This window comes from Rana temporaria, chromosome 6, assembly GCF_905171775.1.
Source record: "Rana temporaria chromosome 6, aRanTem1.1, whole genome shotgun sequence".
Classification (NCBI taxonomy): Eukaryota; Metazoa; Chordata; class Amphibia; order Anura; family Ranidae; genus Rana; species Rana temporaria.
This window is the reverse complement of record NC_053494.1, coordinates 18,556,697-18,578,778: the sequence shown is the minus strand read 5'-3', so window position 1 is coordinate 18,578,778 and position 22,082 is coordinate 18,556,697. Positions and strand designations below refer to the sequence as shown.

Sequence of the window (22,082 nt, the reverse complement as noted above, 5' to 3'; positions counted from 1 at the left end):
GCCCCCGCTGGTAAAAGAGCTGCAAGAAGATAGCGGAGAAGCCCGGCAGAAGGACACCAGAGAAGAGGGCAGAAGACGACAGAAGACCGGGCCCCCGTGGCAAAAGAGCTGCAAGAAGATAGCGGAGAAGCCCGGCAGAAGGACACTGGAGAAGAGGGAAGAAGACGACAGAAGACCGGGCCCCCGCTGGTAAAAGAGCTGCAAGAAGATAGCGGAGAAGCCTGGCAGAAGGACACCGGAGAAGAGGGAAGAAGACGACAGAAGACCGGGCCCCTGCTGGTAAAAGAGCTGCAAGAAGATAGCGGAGAAGCCCGGCAGAAGGACACCGGAGAAGAGGGAAGAAGACGACAGAAGACCGGGCCCCTGCTGGTAAAAGAGCTGCAAGAAGATAGCGGAGAAGCCCGGCAGAAGGACACCGGAGAAGAGGGAAGAAGACGACAGAAGACCGGGCCCCTGCTGGTAAAAGAGCTGCAAGAAGATAGCGGAGAAGCCCGGCAGAAGGACACCGGAGAAGAGGGAAGAAGACGACAGAAGACCGGGCCCCCGCTGGTAAAAGAGCTGCAAGAAGATAGCGGAGAAGCCCGGCAGAAGGACACCGGAGAAGAGGGAAGAAGACGTCAGAAGACCGGGCCCCCGCTGGTAAAAGAGCTGCAAGAAGATAGCGGAGAAGCCCGGCAGAAGGACACCAGAGAAGAGGGCAGAAGACGACAGAAGACCGGGCCCCCGTGGCAAAAGAGCTGCAAGAAGATAGCGGAGAAGCCCGGCAGAAGGACACTGGAGAAGAGGGAAGAAGACGACAGAAGACCGGGCCCCCGCTGGTAAAAGAGCTGCAAGAAGACAGCGGAGAAGCCCGGCAGAAGGACACTGGAGAAGAGGGAAGAAGATGACAGAAGACCGGACCCCCGCTGGTAAAAGAGCTGCAAGAAGACAGCGGAGAAGCCCAGCAGAAGGACACCGGGGAAGAGGGAAGAAGACGACAGAAGACCGGGCCCCTGCTGGTAAAAGAGCTGCAAGAAGATAGCGGAGAAGCCCGGCAGAAGGACACCGGAGAAGAGGGAAGAAGATGACAGAAGACCGGGCCCCCGCTGGTAAAAGAGCTGCAAGAAGACAGCGGAGAAGCCCAGCAGAAGGACACCGGAGAAGAGGGAAGAAGACGACAGAAGACCGGGCCCCCGCTGGTAAAAGAGCTGCAAGAAGACAGCGGAGAAGCCCAGCAGAAGGACACCGGAGAAGAGGGAAGAAGACGACAGAAGACCGGGCCCCCGCTGGCAAAAGAGCTGCAAGAAGATAGCTGAGAAGCCCGGCAGAAGGACACCGGAGAAGAGGGAAGAAGACGACAGAAGACCGGGCCCCCGCTGGCAAAAGAGCTGCAAGAAGATAGAGGAGAAGCCCGGCAGAAGGACACCGGAGAAGAGGGAAGAAGACGACAGAAGACCGGGCCCCCGCTGGTAAAAGAGCTGCAAGAAGATAGCTGAGAAGCCTGGCAGAAGGACACCGGAGAAGAGGGAAGAAGACGACAGAAGACCGGGCCCCCGCTGGTAAAAGAGCTGCAAGAAGACAGCGGAGAAGCCCGGCAGAAGGACACCGGAGAAGAGGGAAGAAGACGACAGAAGACCGGGCCCCCGCTGATAAAAGAGCTGCAAGAAGATAGCGGAGAAGCCCGGCAGAAGGACACCGGAGAAGAGGGAAGAAGACGACAGAAGACCGGGCCCCCGCTGGTAAAAGAGCTGCAAGAAGATAGCGGAGAAGCCCGGCAGAAGGACACCGGAGAAGAGGGAAGAAGACGACAGAAGACCGGGCCCCCGCTGGTAAAAGAGCTGCAAGAAGACAGCGGAGAAGCCCGGCAGAAGGACACTGGAGAAGAGGGAAGAAGATGACAGAAGACCGGACCCCCGCTGGTAAAAGAGCTGCAAGAAGACAGCGGAGAAGCCCAGCAGAAGGACACCGGGGAAGAGGGAAGAAGACGACAGAAGACCGGGCCCCTGCTGGTAAAAGAGCTGCAAGAAGATAGCGGAGAAGCCCGGCAGAAGGACACCGGAGAAGAGGGAAGAAGATGACAGAAGACCGGGCCCCCGCTGGTAAAAGAGCTGCAAGAAGACAGCGGAGAAGCCCAGCAGAAGGACACCGGAGAAGAGGGAAGAAGACGACAGAAGACCGGGCCCCCGCTGGTAAAAGAGCTGCAAGAAGACAGCGGAGAAGCCCAGCAGAAGGACACCGGAGAAGAGGGAAGAAGACGACAGAAGACCGGGCCCCCGCTGGCAAAAGAGCTGCAAGAAGATAGCTGAGAAGCCCGGCAGAAGGACACCGGAGAAGAGGGAAGAAGACGACAGAAGACCGGGCCCCCGCTGGCAAAAGAGCTGCAAGAAGATAGAGGAGAAGCCCGGCAGAAGGACACCGGAGAAGAGGGAAGAAGACGACAGAAGACCGGGCCCCCGCTGGTAAAAGAGCTGCAAGAAGATAGCTGAGAAGCCTGGCAGAAGGACACCGGAGAAGAGGGAAGAAGACGACAGAAGACCGGGCCCCCGCTGGTAAAAGAGCTGCAAGAAGACAGCGGAGAAGCCCGGCAGAAGGACACCGGAGAAGAGGGAAGAAGACGACAGAAGACCGGGCCCCCGCTGATAAAAGAGCTGCAAGAAGATAGCGGAGAAGCCCGGCAGAAGGACACCGGAGAAGAGGGAAGAAGACGACAGAAGACCGGGCCCCCGCTGGTAAAAGAGCTGCAAGAAGATAGCGGAGAAGCCCGGCAGAAGGACACCGGAGAAGAGGGAAGAAGACGACAGAAGACCGGGCCCCCGCTGGTAAAAGAGCTGCAAGAAGACAGCGGAGAAGCCCGGCAGAATGACACTGGAGAAGAGGGAAGAAGACGACAGAAGACCGGGCCCCCGCTGGCAAAAGAGCTGCAAGAAGATAGCGGAGAAGCCCGGCAGAAGGACACCGGAGAAGAGGGAAGAAGACGACAGAAGACCGGGCCCCCGCTGGTAAAAGAGCTGCAAGAAGATAGCGGAGAAGCCCGGCAGAAGGACACCGGAGAAGAGGGAAGAAGACGACAGAAGACCAGACCCCCGCTGGTAAAAGAGCTGCAAGAAGATAGCGGAGAAGCCCGGCAGGAGGACACCGGAGAAGAGGGAAGAAGACGACAGAAGACCGGGCCCCCGCTGGTAAAAGAGCTGCAAGAAGATAGCGGAGAAGCCCGGCAGAAGGACACCGGAGAAGAGGGAAGAAGACGACAGAAGACCGGGCCCCCGCTGGTAAAAGAGCTGCAAGAAGACAGCGGAGAAGCCCGGCAGAATGACACTGGAGAAGAGGGAAGAAGACGACAGAAGACCGGGCCCCCGCTGGCAAAAGAGCTGCAAGAAGATAGCGGAGAAGCCCGGCAGAAGGACACCGGAGAAGAGGGAAGAAGACGACAGAAGACCGGGCCCCCGCTGGTAAAAGAGCTGCAAGAAGATAGCGGAGAAGCCCGGCAGAAGGACACCGGAGAAGAGGGAAGAAGACGACAGAAGACCAGACCCCCGCTGGTAAAAGAGCTGCAAGAAGATAGCGGAGAAGCCCGGCAGGAGGACACCGGAGAAGAGGGAAGAAGACGACAGAAGACCGGGCCCCCGCTGGTAAAAGAGCTGCAAGAAGATAGCGGAGAAGCCCGGCAGAAGGACACCGGAGAAGAGGGAAGAAGACGACAGAAGACCGGGCCCCCGCTGGTAAAAGAGCTGCAAGAAGATAGCGGAGAAGCCCGGCAGAATGAAGAAGGCACCTGAGAGCAGAAGAAGAGACCCCTGAAGTCAGAAGAATACCCCCGGAGCTGCCTAATACATGACTTTTAAAACCCGTGTAGTGTGTTTTTAAAAAAAAAAAAAAAAATTCCTTCAGGTGAATGGGTAGGGGTAAGATGTACCCCATTCTCATTCACCTAGGGTGGGGGGGCCGGGATCTGGGGTCCTCCTGGATTCCGATAAGCTCTCCGCCCGCAGACACAGTACTTTAGGGTTTGGGGGGGCAAAGACACAGCATGCCCTCAACATGGGGGGGTAGGTGCTTTGGGGGGCACCCCTGCCCCAAAGCACCTACCCCCCCAGGTTGAGGGCATGCGGCCTGGTACGGTTCAGGAGGGGGGGTGCTCCCTCGTCCCCACTCCCTTTCCTGACCGACCGGGCTGCGTGCTCGGATGAGGGTCTGGTATGGATATTGAGGGGGGACCCTGCCAGCCCCACGGGGGTTCCCCTTAAAATCCATAGCAGACCTAAGGGCCTGGTAGGCTCTTGGAGGGGAACCCATGCCGTTTTATTATTTAACCACTTCCATACCGGGCACTTATACACCTTCCCGCCCAGACCAGTTTTTAGCGTTCAGTGCTGTTGCACTTTGAATGACAATTGCGCGGTCGTGCTACACTGTACCCAAACAACTTTTTTTATCATTTTGTACCCACAAATAGAGCTTTCTTTTGGTGGTATTTGATCACCTCTGGGATTTTTATTTTCTGCAAAAAAAATAAAAAAATGACTGAAAATTTTGAAGAAAAAAAAATGTTTTTTTTTGTTTCTATTATAAAACATTGTAAATAAGTATGTTTTCTCCTTCACTGACGGGCACTGATAAGGCGGCACTAATGGGCACCGATGAGGTGGCACTGATGTGGTGGCATTGACGGGCACTAATGATGGGCACTAATATGTGGCACTGATAGGCGGCATGGATGGGCACTGATAGGCGGCATGGATGGGCACGGATAGGCGGCATGGATGGGCAAGGATAGGCGGCACAGATGGGCACAGATAGGCGGCGCGGATGGGCACGGATAGGCGGCACGGATGGGCACGGATAGGCGGCATGGATGGGCACTGATAGGTGGCATGGATGGACACTAAATTGCGGCATGGATGGGCACTGATAGGTGGCACGGGTGGGCATAGATGGGCACTGATAGGTGGCACTAACGTATGTGCTGTACTAATGGATGCCAATCAGTGCCAAACAATGCCTGCCAATCAGTGATGCCCATTGTGGGCACTTATTGGCATCCATTGCGGGCACTGATTGGCATCCATTTTTTCTGTCATTGTCATCCCTGGTGGTCTAGGGTGGCATACCTGTGTTTTGCATCCCTGGTGGTCTAGTGGCATCCCTGGTGGTCCAGTGTGGGCATCCTCGAAGGGGGCTGTGCTGATAATCAATCAGCACAAACCCCCCCCCCCCTGTCAGAGGAGCAGCCGATCGGCTCTCCTCTACTCGCGTCTGACAGACGCGAGTGAGGAAAGGCCGATAACCGGCTTTTCCTGTTTACATCGTGATCAGCCGGGATTGGACACGGCTGATCACGTGGTAAAGAGTCTCCGTCAGAGACTCTTTACCTAGATCGGTGTTGCAGGGTGTCAGACTGACACCCTGCAACAAGGATCGCCGCGATGCGCGCCCCCGGGGGCGCGCAGCGGCTCAATATCCCGAGGACGTCATATGACGTCCACTCAGGATATTGAAATCACTTTGCCGACGTCTTTTTGCAATAGGGCGGGCGGCAAGTGGTTAACATTTGGGGTGGAGTTCCCCCTCAAGATTTATACCAAACACAGCTGACACAGTGCACTGCGATTCCCCGCGGTTACGTGCAGATAGCTGCGCCAGATCGCACCTGGACGCATTCAATTCTATTTTTTCTATTCGCACAAAACCGCAGGTAACAAAACCGCAGCTAAACGCAGTGGGCTAGATTCAGCAACAACATACGGCGGCGTATCTCCAGATACGCCGCCGTAATTTCAAATCTGCGCAGTCGTATCTTTAAATTTCTCAAAGGCAGATACGTTGAAAAAATAGGCTTCCTCCGCCGACGTAACTTAAATACGCCGGCGTATAATTGTGTGCATATTAACGCTGACCGCTAGGTGGCGCTTCCGTCGTTTTCGCCGTAGAATATGCAAATGACCTAGATACGCCGATTCTCAAACGTAAGTGCGCCCGGCAGGAATTTTTTTACGTCGTTTGCGTAAAGCTTTTCTGGCGTAACGTTGCTCCTGCTTCTATGAGGCGTACGCAATGTTTTTTTGAATTTTTTATGTCGTTTGCGTAAGTCGTTCGCGAATAGGGCTGGACGTAATTTACGTTTACGTCGAAACCAATACGTCCTTGCGGCGTACTTTGAAACAATGCACACTGGGATATGTACACGGATGTCGCATCACGGCGCATCACGTTGGGTCACCACCCATTTACATAAAACACGCCCCCCTCATACTCATTTGAATTAGGCGCGCTTACGCCAGGCCCCATTTACGCTACGCCGCCGTAACTTAGGAGGCAAGTGCTTTGTGAATACAGCACTTGCCTCTCTGATTTACGGCGGCGTAGCGTAAATACGATACGCTACGCCGCCGTAACAATGCGCCCGGCTACCTGAATCTAGCCCAGTGTGTGAAGGGTGTCATAGGAAAGCATTGTGTGCTTCTAGCTGAGGTAAAATCCGCAGCTGAAAGCACCATTCTATCCGTCCGCGTGAAATCAGTGAATGTGACATTCACCAAACATTCTCTGTTATGGAAAGCCCCTGGAGCGGGGAATGCTGGGTGAATGTCACACAGCAGAGTTCTCTGTGTACACTTCTGTACTTCCTCATAGAGAGACGCTGCAGACCAGGCAGCCAATGGGAGGCAGGCAGCTACAGGGGCACGGGGAGTGGTCGGATCCTGGAGGTGGGCGTGGAAGTTAAGCTGTCACTGGATGGGAGTGCTCGTGGTGGGCGTGGCCACGGGGAGGGGGAGATCAGTCTCCCCGGGGTGGGCGGGGCGGTAGCCTGGGAAGGGATGATCGGGGTGTGATGATTGGTAGGCGCAGCGCAGTGTGTTGTGTGCGGTGTGCAGGGGGCGGGGTGCTCTAGGTGTGATCGGACACATGATGAGTGTGATGTCAGTGCGGGGCGCACCGGGCTCCTGATCTCTCCTGTAATGGGCCCTTCTATACTGATCCTCGGGATCATCCTCTGCTACCAGCCTATGTCAGCCTCGTCTCAGGGTGAGTACCCGGATCAGGGAGGGGCGCCGCCCCCCATCTCTCAACTTACTTTGTATCTCTTCTTCTTACTTTTCATTCTTTTATGTCATCTGTATACCAGATTGTACAACTCCAGTGTATGGACACAATCTGATTGTATGATCGCCAGTGTATGGACACCATCTGATTGTATGATCTCCAGTGTATGGACACCATCTGATTGTATGATCGCCAGTGTATGGACACCATCTGATTGTACAACTCCAGTGTATGGACACAATCTGATTGTATGATCTCCAGTGTATGGACACAATCTGATTGTATGATCTCCAGTGTATGGACACAATCTGATTGTATGATCTCCAGTGTATGGACACAATCTGATTGTATGATCTCCAGTGTATGGACACAATCTGATTGTATGATCTCCAGTGTATGGACACAATCTGATTGTATGATCTCCAGTGTATGGACACAATCTGATTGTGTGATCTCCAGTGTATGGACACAATCTGATTGTATGATCTCCAGTGTATGGACACAATCTGATTGTCTGATCTCCAGTGTATGGACACAATCTGATTATACAACTCCAGTGTATGGACACAATCTGATTGTACAACTCCAGTGTATGGACACCATCTGATTGTATGATCTCCAGTGTATGGACACAATCTGATTGTATGGACACCATCTGATTGTATGATCTCCACCACCTGATTGTATGATCGCCAGTGTATGGACACAATCTGATTGTATGATCTCCACCATCTGATTGTATGATCTCCAGTGTATGGACACCATCTGATTGTATGATCTCCGATGTTCTGCAGTGTATGGACACGACCGATTGTACAACCCCAGTGTATGGACACCATCTGATTGTACAACTCCATTGTACTGCAGTGTATGGACACGACCGATTGTTTCCATACACTGGGGATGTACAATCGGTTGTGTCCATACACTGCAGTACAATGGCGTTGTACAATCAGATTGTGTCCATACACTGGGGATGTACAATCTGGTTGTACAACTCTATTGTTCTGCAGTGTATGGACACAATCTGATTGTACAACGCCATTGTACTGCGGTGTATGGACACAGGCTGATCGCTGACCATGCAGATTACGGTCTGATTGTGCAAACACCTTAGCAGTGATGATATTATGTGCAATCTCCTTTATGGTGACCACACAATGTGCAACCTGATTGCGTAATTACCTTCAGATCTACTGTTGCCTTTTTTTTTTTTTCATACGTGTTGTGTGTGTGTCCCCCCCCCCCCCATGTATGGTCAGATTGTAACGTGTATGGTGACCATTGGGCAGCCTGTACATTGATCATTCAATGATGGGGGGATCGTTCCCTCTGTGCTTTTGTATTCTGCCTCCCCTGCCTGTAGCACAGAATGATTCGTGATTCGGAATACTGTATTAATCCCAGAGGGAAATTAGTAAATTGATGGCTGTAGCCGGCGGCAATACTGATCATTGGGGAGAAACCCGACTGGTTACACACACGTGGATCAATACATTGTGTACAACCAGCAACCTCATTGACATTCGTCTGATCCTGTCTGAACCGTCCAAATACTGAGCCATGATTGGCCGGCTTTAGATTTACCTAAACTGTATTTGACCTCCTATTACACAATAATAACCCCCGGCGTTGGGGTCAGTGACGGCGACAATAATAACCCCCGGCATTGTGCTCAGTGACGACAATAATAACCCCTGGCGTTGGGCTCAGTGACGACAATAATAACCCCCGGCATTGGGGTCAGTGACAACAATAATAACCCCCCGGCATTGGGGTCAGTGACGACAATAATAACCCCCAGCATTGGGGTCAGTGACGACAATAATATCCCCCGGCATTGGGCTCAGTGACGACAATAATAACCCCCGGCATTGGGGTCAGTGACGACAATAATATCCCCCGGCATTGTGCTCAGTGACGACAATAATAACCCCCGGAATTGGGGTCAGTGACGACAATAATAACCCCCGGCATTGGGGTCAGTGACGACAATAATAACCCCCCGGCATTGGGGTCAGTGACGACAATAATAACCCCCGGCATTGTGCTCAGTGACGACAATAATATCCCCCCTGCATTGGTGTCATTGGCTACTATAATACCCCCGGCATTGGTGTCAGTGACCGCAACAAGAATAACCCCCGGCATTGGTGTCAGTGACTGTGACAAAAATAACCCCCGGCGTTGGTGTCAGTGACCGGAACAATAATAACCCCCGGCGTTGGTGTCAGTGACCGGGACAATAATAACCCCCGGCGTTGGGGTCAGTGACCAGGACAATAATAACCCCCGGCGTTGGTGTCAGTGACCGGAACAATAATAACCCCCGGCGTTGGTGTCAGTGACCGGGACAATAATAACCCCCGGCGTTGGGGTCAGTGACCAGGACAATAATAACCCCCGGCATTGGGGTTAGTGGCCCCAATAAAAAGTGCATTTTAAGTGAATAAAATAATAAAGAATTGATCGAATAGAAAAATAATGCAAATAAGCATTTAATCCTTTTTTTTTTTTTGTGCATTTACCTGCAATGTATATACTGTGGAAGGGCGGCCCGGCTGCGCAAATTCACGTACAGGTACGTGGTTCTGTGCACGCGATCCAGGGGGCGCGCGCCACGCCTGCTGTGATTGGACACAGCGGGAGTCAATCAGCGGGTCCCGCGTCCGCTATGTAAACAAGGCAGTTGTTTACATAGCGCTGTTCTGTTAGGCTGGGTTCACACTACGGTTTTCCCGTCCGTCAGCCGCATACGATTTATATGAAAAACCGTATGCGGCTGAAACGGACGGGAACGTATGGAACCGCACATATGTGCGTTTTCCATTGACATTAATGTTAAAGGAAAACGTATGCGGTTGCCATACTGTTTTAAAAACGACCGCAAAACCGTGGTTGAACACGGTTTTGCGTACGTTTAAAAAACGTTTTGCCAGCAAATCGTACGCACCCGGATGCATCTGAGTGCATACGATTTGCAATGCATTGTCTATCTATGCATTTTCCCGTCCGGGCCCGTACGTTTTCAATACTGAAATCGTATGCGGCTGATGGACGGGAAAACCGTAGTGTGAACCCAGCCTTAGAGAGTTAAAAAGAGAGCTTGTGTTTTAGCTAAGCTGGTCCCCAAAATGTGTCACATTTGTACGCCGCAATGTCGCAGTCCCGCTAAAAAGATCGCTGCCATTACTAGTAAAAACAATTTTTTACCAAAAATATGTAGCAGAATATATATTGGCCTAAATTGATAAAAAAGAGAAAAAAAAATTATTCTCTATTTGGGGGGGGGGGACGGGGGGGGGACATACATTTTGTTTGTGTACAGTGTCGCACAACCGCGCAATTAAAGTTAAAGCAACGCAGTGCCGTATCGCAAAAAAATGGCCTGGTCAGGAAGCGGGTAAAACCTTCCGGAGCTGAAGTGGTTAAAGTGCAACTAAAGACAAAACTTTTTGGGGTAGATTCACATACAGCGGCGCATATTACCGCCGGGCGTAGCATATCTAAGATACACTACGCTGCCGTAACTTACTTTTTTTTCGAATCCTCAAAGAATTTGTGCCGGTGTAAGGGCGCGGAATTCAAATGGATGTGATGGGGGCGTGTTTTATGTAAATACGTCGTGACCCGACGTAAACAAAGTTTTTTTTAACAGCGCATGTGCCGTCCATGGGGGTATCCCAGTGCGCATGTTCGAAAAAAAAACGGAACAAGCCAATGCTTACGACGGTGACGTCATTCTACGCAAATCCCTATTCGCGAACGACTTATGCAAACTAAGTAAAAAATTCAAAATGCGAGGCGGTAACGACGGCCATACTTAACATTGAGTACGCCACCATATAGCAGGGGTAACTATATGCCGGAAAAAGCCGAAGGCAAACGACGTAAAAAAATGCGCCGGACGTACGTTCGTGGATCGCCGTAACTAGCTAATTTGCATACTCGACGTGGAAATCGACGGAAACGCCACCTAGCGGCCGCCAAAAAAATGCACCTGAGATCCGACGGCGTACTAAGGCGTAGGCCTGTCGGATCGATCCCAGATGCCGTCGGATCTTGTTTTGTGGATACAAAACAAAGATGCGACGCGGGAACTTTGAAATTACGCGGCGTATCAATAGATGCGCCGGCGTAATTCTTTTGTGGATCTGGCCCTTTTGTGTTTTCATTCTGGATAGGGCAAGGAAGGGCTATAAACCCTGTTGGTTCTTTTTTATGTAATTTGTGCCCCATAGGGGAGATTTTTCCTTTACTTCCTGTCCCATAGGCAAAACAGGAAATGAGAGGAAATCCCTGCAAAGTGAGGGAATCCTGCTGTGTCTCCATTGGAAGATTTCCCTATCCCTTTTTCGGTTTTTGGGGACACCCGACTTTCACGTCTGACAACCAAGACATTAATTTACAGAGATCTGTGAATGAATAAAGTACAAGTTCCATCTTCCACCGCTGCAGATGGACTTGAAGGGGCAGATCCACAAAAGTATTACGCCGGCGTATCTATTGATACGGCGGCGTAATTTTTAATTTCTCGCGTCGTATCTTTGTTTTGTATCCACAAAACAAGATACGACGGCATCTCGGCTAGATCCAACAGGCGTACGTCTTAGTACGCCGTCGGATCTAAGCTGCAATTTTTCGGCGGCCGCTAGGTGGCGTTTCCGTCGAATTCCACGTCGAGTATGCAAATTAGCTAGTTACGGAGATCCACGAACGTACGACCGGCCGGCGAATTTTTTTACGTAGTTTGCGTTTGGCTTTTTCCGGCGTATAGTTAAAGCTGCTGTTATGAGGCGTACTCAATGTTAAGTATGGCCGTCGTTCCCGCATACAATTTTTTAATTTTTTACATCGTTTGCGTAAGTCGTTCGCGAATAGGGATTTGCGTAGAATGACGTCACCGTCGTGAGCATTGGCTTGTTCCGGGTTAATTTCGAGCATGTGCACTGGGATACCCCCATGGACGGCGCATGCGCAGTTAAAAAAAAACGTTGTTTACGTGGGGTCACGACTTATTAACATAAAACACGCCCCCATTACATCCATTTGAATTAGGCGCCGTTACGCCGCACAAGATACACTACGCCGCCGTAACTTACGGCGCAAATTCTTTCAGCATTCGAAAAAAAAAAGTTGCGGCGGTGTAGTGTACCTTAGATACGCTGCGCCCAGCGTATTAATGCGCCGATGTACGTGGATCTACCCCGAAGTGTCTGCCCATACGGAGATCTGTAGACAGTGTCTGCAGCAGCCTGACATTGCGTACGCCATCAACTGATTGTGAAGGGTTGGCATCTCTGTCAGGTTTTTAGGCCTTGATGGGTTTTAATTGGAGGGGGGGGCATTTCTCTTCACTTCCTGTCCCAGGGACACAACAAATCGCAAGCAAGTCGAAATGCACTGTTAGTTGTCACCAGAACAAGTGTCCCCATTGGAAGATTTTCACCTCACCTCTCTGCCAGTGACAACTGTAAGGTTTTGGATTTTCCATTGATTTCTGTCCCAATGGTCAACAGAAGACGAATCTCCTCAGCAGGAACATGGCGGTAAGACCTCAATCATATGGCTGAGGGCCATGTTTGCCACACACTGGGACAGAAATCTAAAATCCAGTGACAACTAACAAGGGATTTTCCCCTCACTTTGGAGAGCTTGGTTGTGTCCTCAGGACAGGAAGTGAAAAGAAATATCCCCAATTAAAACCCAACAGGGTTTCCAACATTTCCCCGCCCTGTCCATAAAAGAAAAAACAATTGGCGTTGGATTCATGTTGAAATCCTATTCTATGTCTGTCAAGAGGGACTTTCATTTTCAGCAGCAGAAGGAAATGAGGATTTTCTGGTTATGAACGCCCGCTGTGTGACGGTAACCCATCAGCTGGCACCGCGCCTCACCATCAGAAGCTGTGGCAGAGACATTACCGCCTTGCGGAATTGTAAACTGTGAATGAAGGATTAATGTGACAGAATAAAACTAAGGCCGGGCGCTCCTGAGGTGGTAATGCCCTCAGAGACACCCATTCCCCTCACCTTTTCTATTTTTTTTTTTCTTACTTGTTCTTACGCTTCCATTATATTGTCATGACTAAGGCCCCTTTCACACGGGGCAGGAGGTGCATCAGCGGTAAAGCGCTTCTATTTTTAGCGGAGCTTTACAGTCGGATTTGCGACGCTATTTGGCCGCTAGCGGGGCGGTTTCACCCCCGCTAGCGGCTGAGAAAAGGTTAAAAACCACCGCAAAGCGCCTCTGCAGAGGCGCAGTTTCCCCTATTGATTTCAATGGGCAGGAGCGGTATACACACCACTGCAAAGATGCGGCTAGCGGGACTGTTTTTTACCATCCTGCTAGCGCACCGCTCCAGTATGAAAGCCCTCAGAGCTTTCACACTGGAGACACAGTAGTGACTGTTTAAGGTCGGTTTGCAGGCGCTATTTGTAGCGCAATAGCGCCTGCAAAACGACCCAGTGTGAAAGGGGAGTTGGGCTGCTTTCACACTGGGGCGTCGGCTGTAAAGTGCCGTTATTTTTAGCGGCACTTTACCGTAGCTTTTGTGGAGGTTTTCGGCCACTAGCGGGGCGCTTTTAACCCGGTCAAAAAAGTGTTAAAATTGCTACAGCGGCGCTTTGCCGGTGGTTCGGCGGCGCTGCACTTGGAAGGCGATTTTGCTTGCACATCATTGGATGATAAAATCAACAGATCTTCCCCACATTTCAGAGCCTCCCCTCAGATCTACAGAAAGTGCACTTCCAAGTGCAAAGTGCCTTTGTCTTTAGTAAATAACCCCCTGTGTGCGTGTGTGTTTTTTATATGTATTTATGTGTATATATATATATATATATATATATATATATATATATATATATATATATATATATATATATATATATATATATATATATAATCTCCCTCACAGAAGTTACCTAACTTTTGTTTGTATGAAAAACACAAAAAAAATGCACTGAAAGTGAAAATTTAGGCTGATGCTGAAGCTAGGCCTTAAAAAAAATACCTGACAGGAATCTCTTGTTGCTCCTGGCAACCAGTAAAAGTTCATTTTAATTTGCTACCTTCAGGCTTTGGGCCTTCGTTGCTATGGGCAACACGCACAAGGCCCGGTTTAGTATTGAAGAGGTTATCCACCCACAGTCACCAGCTGTCCTAGTTATGAAAAAAAAATATATATAAAAATGCTGAGGGGTTATAGCACAGACCTCCCTCTTTACGTTTTATATTGATTAAATTGGTGTTTGTTTTTTGGGGGGGGGTCCACATGCTTATTTGCATAGACAACCATGTTTACCAATGGTGCTGCCCACCCTTGTAAATATATACATCTATGAGCTGTGGAGGGTGCCAAGAGGCATAATAAATTTGCACCAGGTCATTAGTCATGTGTGTTGCGTACATGTCCTGTAGGTTATGGATTTGTCATCAGGAGAAACCTCAAGACATTTCACAATTGAGGGTTTTACTTAGAGGGCAACTTACAACATCAATTTCCAGCAAATGTCACTTGTCTCCAGACACAGCAGGCAAATATGTTTCCTCTAAAAATCCCTTTGGTGGAATTGACTTTTAGCATTTGTCTTCTCGGTAAATATTAACTTAAAGGGTATGTACACTTTAAAACAATGAACACTTGTCCTTTTTTGCCCCCCTTCCCCTGACTAACCCACCCTCCCCTCCCACAGAATCTTGCTTGGTGCTGCAGTTTCATTGTTTACATCCATCAGTGCACGTCTTCAATGTCCTGGCTGCGCATGCGCATTACAGCTCCATAGACTTCTATTGGACAGTCTTCAATCGTCTCCGGCCTTAAAGGACGGCCCCAAAAAAGTCTGTAAGGCATTAGTGTGCAGGCAGGACAATGTAGGCTTGTAGCGCTAGATGTAAACAGACTGTAGAACCCACAGCCTTTCGATCGAGGTAAGTATGCGTCGGGGAAGGGGGGTAAATGGGATAAATTCATGTAAAGTGCACTTATTCTTTAAGGGTTAGTTAACACTTGTTTCAAAATGGCTTCGGACAGGCTTTGTTAAAGCTCTCTGAACACAAGTCAAAGCTCCTGTCACTAAATGAAATGGTTAGTTTACAGTCCTGTTTACACCTTGCTTTTGCTTGGGACTTCGATGAGCCTTTGGTGGGCCCTTGATGAGCCTTTGGTGGGCCCTTGATGAGCCTTTGGTGAGCCCTTGGTGGGCCCTTGATGAGCCTTTGGTGGGCCCTTGATGAGCCCTTCATGAGCCTTTGGTGGGCCTTTGGTGGGCCCTTGATGAGCCTTTGGTGGGCCCTTGATGGGCCTTTGGTGAGCCCTTGGTGGGCCCTTGATGAGCTTTTGGTGGGCCTTTGGTGGGCCCTTGATGAGCCTTTGGTGGGCCCTTGGTGGACCCTTGATGAGCCTTTGGTGGGCCCTTGATGAGGCTTCAAGCGAGCTTTGCCGTAGACTTCTATGGAGACTTTGAAGACGCTTTGAAGCACCACTAGAGCTTCATAGGGTATAATTTTGGAAGCAACGCCAAAGCAAAGGCAAGGTGTAAACAGGACTGGAAGCTAACAATTTTATTTAGTGACATTAGAGATTTGACTGGCGTTCAGGCTGCATTGACGCCTGAGTGACACATCACGCCACATTTTGGGTCGCGTGTTTTAGTGGGACAGCCTATTGAATTGAACAAATGCGCCACAGAAGCTCAAGTACATTATTTTTTATCTATTTATTTATTTTGCGCGTTTCTACAAACCTACTACGCTCAGGTGTGAAGGCAGCCTTAACCAACCACCTGAATCAGGAGATGGGTTGGATATTTGGTGGAATGTCACTCCAAACAAGTATGCGTAATTTGTATTCAGCCTACAGGTGTCATGAGGCCGTCGGTACACAAGGACTCGCTTTTCCTCTCCTCCTGGATGACTCCAATGAAATTCTAGGCCTTTCTTTTGTTGTAAATGGGGTCCCCCCCACCTCCACCCCTTCTCTCCTGTAAACTGGTTCTGTGACTTTCTATATGGAGATCATTGGCTGTGTGGTGGTATCTCCGGAGGGGAATGCTGGCTTATTTTATCTTCTCGCAATGCCGGTTACACCTCTATGACACAGCAATGTATCATCACATCATACAGACCGGGCATGTCTTCTAAGGTGATGGAGGTCATGGGTTCCTCGAGTCTGGATTTGCATCTCTGCGTTGCAAAATAACATGGGAAAAAACATGCGTGAACATGCGGGTATATGTTGGGGCTGCATGATTCTGGCTAAAATGAGAATCGCAATCTTTTTGCTTAGAAGATGGATCACGATTCTCGCGGCGTAACATCTTTCACATTCAAAACAAACAAAAAAAATTGGGCTAACTTTACTGTCCGTTTATTTATTTATTTTTTATTGAAGTGTATTTTTTTCCCAAAAAATTGCATTTGAAAGACAGCTGGGCAAATGCAGTGTGACATAAAATATATTGCAGCAAATATATATGTTTGGGGGTTCCAAGTAATTTTCTAGCAAAAAATATTGGGGCAGATCCACAAAGGAAGTACGCCGGCGTATCTACTGATTTATCTACAAATTTCCCGCGTCGTATCTTTGTTTTGAATCCTCAAAACAAGATACGACGGCATCTGGGTTAGATCCGACAGGCATAGGTTTTCGTACACCTTCGGATCTTAGATCCAATTCTTCGGCGTCCGCTGGGTGGCGTTCCCGTCGTATTCCGCGTCGAGTATGCAAATTAGCTATTTCCGACGATCCACGAGCGGCCGTCGCATTCTTTTACGTCGTTTCCGTTCGGCTTTTTTCGGCGTATAGTTAAAGCTGCTATTTGGTGGCGTACGCAATGTTAAGTATGGCCGTCGTTCCCGCGTCAAATTTTCAAATATATTTTTTTGTTTGCGTAAGTCGTCTGTGAATGGGGCTGGACGTAATTTACGTCCACGTCAAAACAATGACGTCCTTGCGACGTCATTTAGCGCAATCCACGGCGGTAAATTTAGGTACGGCGCATTCGCAGTTCGTTCGGCGACCGGACGCGCTTCATTTAAATGAAACACGCCCCCTACTCGCCGATTTGACAGGTTTCTTTTCCCACTTCCGGGTTGCTGGCCGTGGCCGTGGTGCGGCAGTGACATCACGGCAGGGCTTCCTCCTCCTCCCCTGGCCGCCGGGCTAATAGAGAGGAGCGGGGCCTCGCGCATGCGCAGTAGGGTTCCCGGCATTAAAGTAGAGGTTCACCCAAAAAATCTATTTTTAACATTAGATTGGGCCTAATTACGGGAAGCAGAATCGGGTGTTTTGATTAAAATCAATGCAGTACATACCGTTTTAGAGATAGATGTTCTCCCGCCGCTTCCGGGTATGGGCTGCGGGACTGGGCGTTCCTATTTGATTGACCGCCTTCCGACCGTCGCATACAGCGCGTCACCAGTTTCCGAAAGTAGCCGAACGTCGGTGCGCAGGCGCCGTATAGCTCTGTATGCGACCGTCGGAAGCATTGATTTTTATCCACCTTGAGTATGTATGGTCACACTAAGAAAATCAAGCAATTGTCTACATAAAGCATTCCCTGTACTTGACAGCCTCTGATGTCATCATGTTTTCACTGTTCTACGGTTTATTGATTGATCTTTCATCTGAAAGTTCACCACATGTAATCTCGTCACCGAGCGCCGTCCATCAACAGACCTAGAAGAATAAATAATCTTGAATTAATTCCTTTAAACCCACATCCGGTACAGGACGTTGGCATGTTGACTCCTGGCAGAGGAACGGTGTGTTATCTTGTACTGTGAACTGCAGTCATTAGCCATGCAAAGCAGACGTTGGACAATGGAGGCCTTGTGTCTATAGAACACATAACGTGAGAAACATGAAACCTATGACAAGATAATGGCACCCGGATGGACTGGAGTGTCCTAGTCGTCCTTTCTTGCAGGAAGTGCATTTGTGGGCTGTTATTGCTTCTTTTAGTCCTCGCGTCCTCCCTGCGCGTTTCCTGCGCCGAGTTTGAATACTGCGCCGACATATACAGAGCGCAGTGCACTCGTGTATAGTCGGGCAGGCTCGGCTACTCTCGCGCTGACGTCCTGTACGTCCAGGACGTCAGCGCGAGAGGAGCCGAGACTGCCCGACTATACACGAGTGTACTGCGCTCGGTATATGTCAGCGCAGTATTCAAACTCGGCGTGGGAAAGCGGGTATCGGCGTATATCGCGCACCCACGATTTTGCCCTGATTTTTGCCCTGTTAGGTAGGGGGTAAAACCCTCTGGAGGTCAAGTGGTTAAAGCGCGTATTACATTTTTGTGATTTATTAATTTTCTGTGTATATGTGATTGTTGCTCCTTTAATCTTCCTCATCTCTTCTTCTTTTAGCATGGAATGCAGAAACATTGTTAGCGGAGAGGAAGGGCTGTAACAAGACTACAAATCTAATTTTGGGAGCATTTGTTTTCTACAACATAAATGGCTTATAAATAGTCTGTATTGTGCTATTGAATTATACAGAAGAAAAAAATAGTGCCCCCGCCCCAGAGGGTCAGGTTGGGCCATGGAGACGCTTCCAGCCCCTTGTTATAAAACCTGAATGTTAGGCCAAGAAGAATTGGGATTCCATTTTTTTTTTTTTGAAACTCTCAGGCCTCATACAGACGATCGAACATGTCAGATGAAAACGGTCCACGGACCGTTTTCATCGGACATATCCGCTGGGAGATTTTGGTCTGATGGCTGTACACACCATCAAACCGAAATCCCCGCGGACAGACAGCGCGGTGACGTTGAGACGCTGCCACGTCCGCAAACCAGGAAGTAAAATGCTTCCACGCATGCGTCAAATCCATTTGGCGCATGCGGGAGATTTCGGTCCGCTGGTTAGGTGTACTAACCAGCGGACATGTCGGACGGACAGCCTTCCAGCGGACAAGTTTCTTAGCATGCTAAGAAACTTTTGTCCACTGGAAACCTGTCCGCTAGGCCGGAAAATTGTCCGGTCGGCCCTACACACGACCGAACATGTCCACGGAAACTGGTCCAACGGACCAGTTTCCGCGGACATGTTCGGCCGTGTGTACAAGGCCTCATTGGTTGTTCTAAACCAGGGGTCTCCAAACTTTTCAAACAAAGGGCCAGTTCATTGTCCTTCAGACTTTAGGAGGGCCGGATTGTGGTTAGCAGGGGGTAGAAAAGTCCGGGGCCCGCCATCAGTAAGAATAAATATGGCCTCAGGGTTGGTGGTCAATAGGAGGAGTAGTGTCCCTCTTAGTAGGAGAAATCGTATCCCATCATTGGTATCAGTGGAAGAAATGGGGCCCTATTGTTGGCGTCAGTGGGAGGAATAATGCCCAAGGGCCGAAAAAGGCTAGCAAAGGGCCACATCTGGCCCTCGGGCCACAGTTTGGAGACCCCTGCTCTAAACTATTCCTTTTTTGGTGGTAGGATATGTTGTACTGGCTAGGAAATGCCTGACTACTGCCTCTGAAATAATTGGTGGCATCCAGGTATGTAGCTGGTTTGGGGCATTCTTATGCCGGTCATACATGTAGCAACTTAATCATTTCATCTTTTTCATTTTTTTTAGTTACATTTTTCCATAAGAGAAAATGGAATGTATAATCCACTATTTTGGATCAAATTCTGGATAATCGTTTTGAACGACGATCCCCGAATAAAACGTCAGAAAGTCCAGTAACTCTGATTGGATTGCTTGATGGGGTTCCTGTTTCTTCTGTCCATTTCAACTAGACCACTATTATTCTTTCAGTAGATGTCATCTAATCCATCCTGTGAAATCATTTTCTAGTCAACTGAATAAGGTCAGCCCTTCTCAACCAGGGTTCCATGAAATCCTATTGTTCCTCCAGAGGTTGCTAGAGGTCAATTGAGCAGGCGCTGACTGGCCTCCCATTTGATGATACCTACATAGTTCTGGGGCCGGTGTCACTTGCAGGCGTTACACCAATGATCTTTTTTGTGGTTGGTAAAGGTTTCATTCCTCCCACTGGCCAGTAATGTAAGGAGCATTTCTCCCAAAGACCACCAATGAAAGGGGCATTCTTCCCATGGATGTAAGGGATGTTCCTCTCACTGACCACCAATGTAAGGGGCATTCTTCTCCCTGGCCACCAATGTAAGGGGCATTCTTCTCCCTGGCCACCAATGTAAGGAGCATTCTTCTCCCTGGCCACCAATGTAAAGGGCATTCTTCTCCCTGGCCACCAATGTAAGGGGCATTCTTCTCCCTGGCCACCAATGTAAAGGGCATTCTTCTCCCTGGCCACCAATGTAAGGGGCATTCTTCTCCCTAGCCACCAATGTAAGGGGCATCCTTCTCCCTGGCCACCAATGTAAGGGGCATTCTTCTCCCTGGCCACCAATGTAAGGGGCATTCTTCTCCCTGGCCACCAATGTAAGGGGCATTCTTCTCCCTGGCCACCAATGTAAGGGGCATTCTTCTCCCTGGCCACCAACGTAAGGGGCATTCTTCTCCCTGGCCACCAACGTAAGGGGCGTTCTTCTCCCTGGCCACCAACGTAAGGGGCGTTCTTCTCCCTGGCCACCAACGTAAGGGGCGTTCTTCTCCCTGGCCACCAACGTAAGGGGCATTCTTCTCCCTGGCCACCAACGTAAGGGGCGTTCTTCTCCCTGGCCACCAACGTAAGGGGCATTCTTCTCCCTGGCCACCAACGTAAGGGGCATTCTTCTCCCTGGCCACCAACGTAAGGGGCATTCTTCTCCCTGGCCACCAACGTAAGGGGCATTCTTCTCCCTGGCCACCAACGTAAGGGGCATTCTTCTCCCTGGCCACCAATGTAAGGGGCATTCTTCTCTCTGGCCACCAATGTAAGGGGCATTCTTCTCCTTGGCCACCAATGTAAGGGGCATTCTTCTCCTTGGCCACCAATGTAAGGGGCATTCTTCTCCCTGGCCACCAATGTAAGGGGCATTCTTCTCCCTGGCCACCAATGTAAGGGGCATTCTTCTCCCTGGCCACCAATGTAAGGGGCATTCTTCTCCCTGGCCACCACTGTAAGGGGCATTCTTCTCCCTGGCCACCAATGCAAGGGGCATTCATTCCACTGATCACCAATGTAAGGAGCATTCTTCCCACTGATCACCAATGTATTGAACATTATTTCAAGGGTTCCTATGGGATAAAAAGATTAGGAAAGGCTGAATTAGATAACAGTATTTTGCATATTGGTGATTGGAGGTCTTTCCTGACAATTGTTAGGTTGGATTTAGCACCCTGTGTGTGTTTGTCTTACCTCGGCCTATTGTTCTGTTACCTTTATCACACTTGCTCAAATGGTTTGTTTACCAAGGGTGTTTTATTGTATCCTTCAGCTGTTATACTTACTGATAACACTCTGTGATTTCTGTTTTTCCATTACTTGGCACCTTTTGTCTTCTGACTCTCTCTTGGTTGCGTGTGACCAGTCTGTAGGATGACGTCTATAACACGCCTTCGTTATTCTAGGTGTAAATGTTATCAAAGTTCCAAGAAATTTTACATAGATGAACTAAAACTGGCAATAAATGGGTCGACACTCAGCCGGCTAAACTGGGATCGCACAGATTTCTTTCGCTTGAATTTTGTTAGAAACGATAAGAAACATAGATACTGACAAGATGATTATGCGAAAACCAGTACAGAGTCAAAAGGATTTTCTCTCTGCGAAAATTGAACATTAAAGGGGTTGTAAAGGTCCTCTTTCACTTACCTCATCCTTCCATTTTGCTTTTAAATGTCCTTATTTCTTCTGAGAAATCCTCACTTCCTGTTCTTCTGTCTGTAACTACACACAGTAACGTGAGGCTTTCTCCCTGGTGTGGAGTGTTGTGCTCGCCCCCTCCCTTGGACTACTGGAGAGTCCAAGGGAGGGCCAAATGTCGGCTGGTTTTTATTGATCTGGCCGATACCGCCCAACATTTGAACCATGTCTACTAGGCTTAAGGCTTCATGTAGACTGGCTTTTGGTGATTTCCCACGGCTGGGGTAAATGACGGCCAAGTGCACATGAAGCCTAACTCGGGTGCGTTTTTCAGCTTGCCCCCGCCATACATGTATG

At 49.5% G+C, this 22,082-nt stretch overlaps 1 protein-coding gene across 1 annotated transcript in view; it reads left to right on the top strand.

Moving 5' to 3' along the window:
• The first annotated feature begins 6,820 nt into the window (after positions 1 to 6,820).
• The window catches only part of PGAP6 (post-glycosylphosphatidylinositol attachment to proteins 6), a 57,311-nt gene continuing 42,049 nt past the window's right edge, over positions 6,821 to 22,082 (top strand). Inside the window, exon 1 of the mRNA XM_040356372.1 lies at positions 6,821 to 7,002. Coding sequence (XP_040212306.1) covers positions 6,936 to 7,002 — 67 coding nt within the window. The 5' untranslated portion in view covers positions 6,821 to 6,935. The remainder of the gene's footprint in view (positions 7,003 to 22,082) is intronic.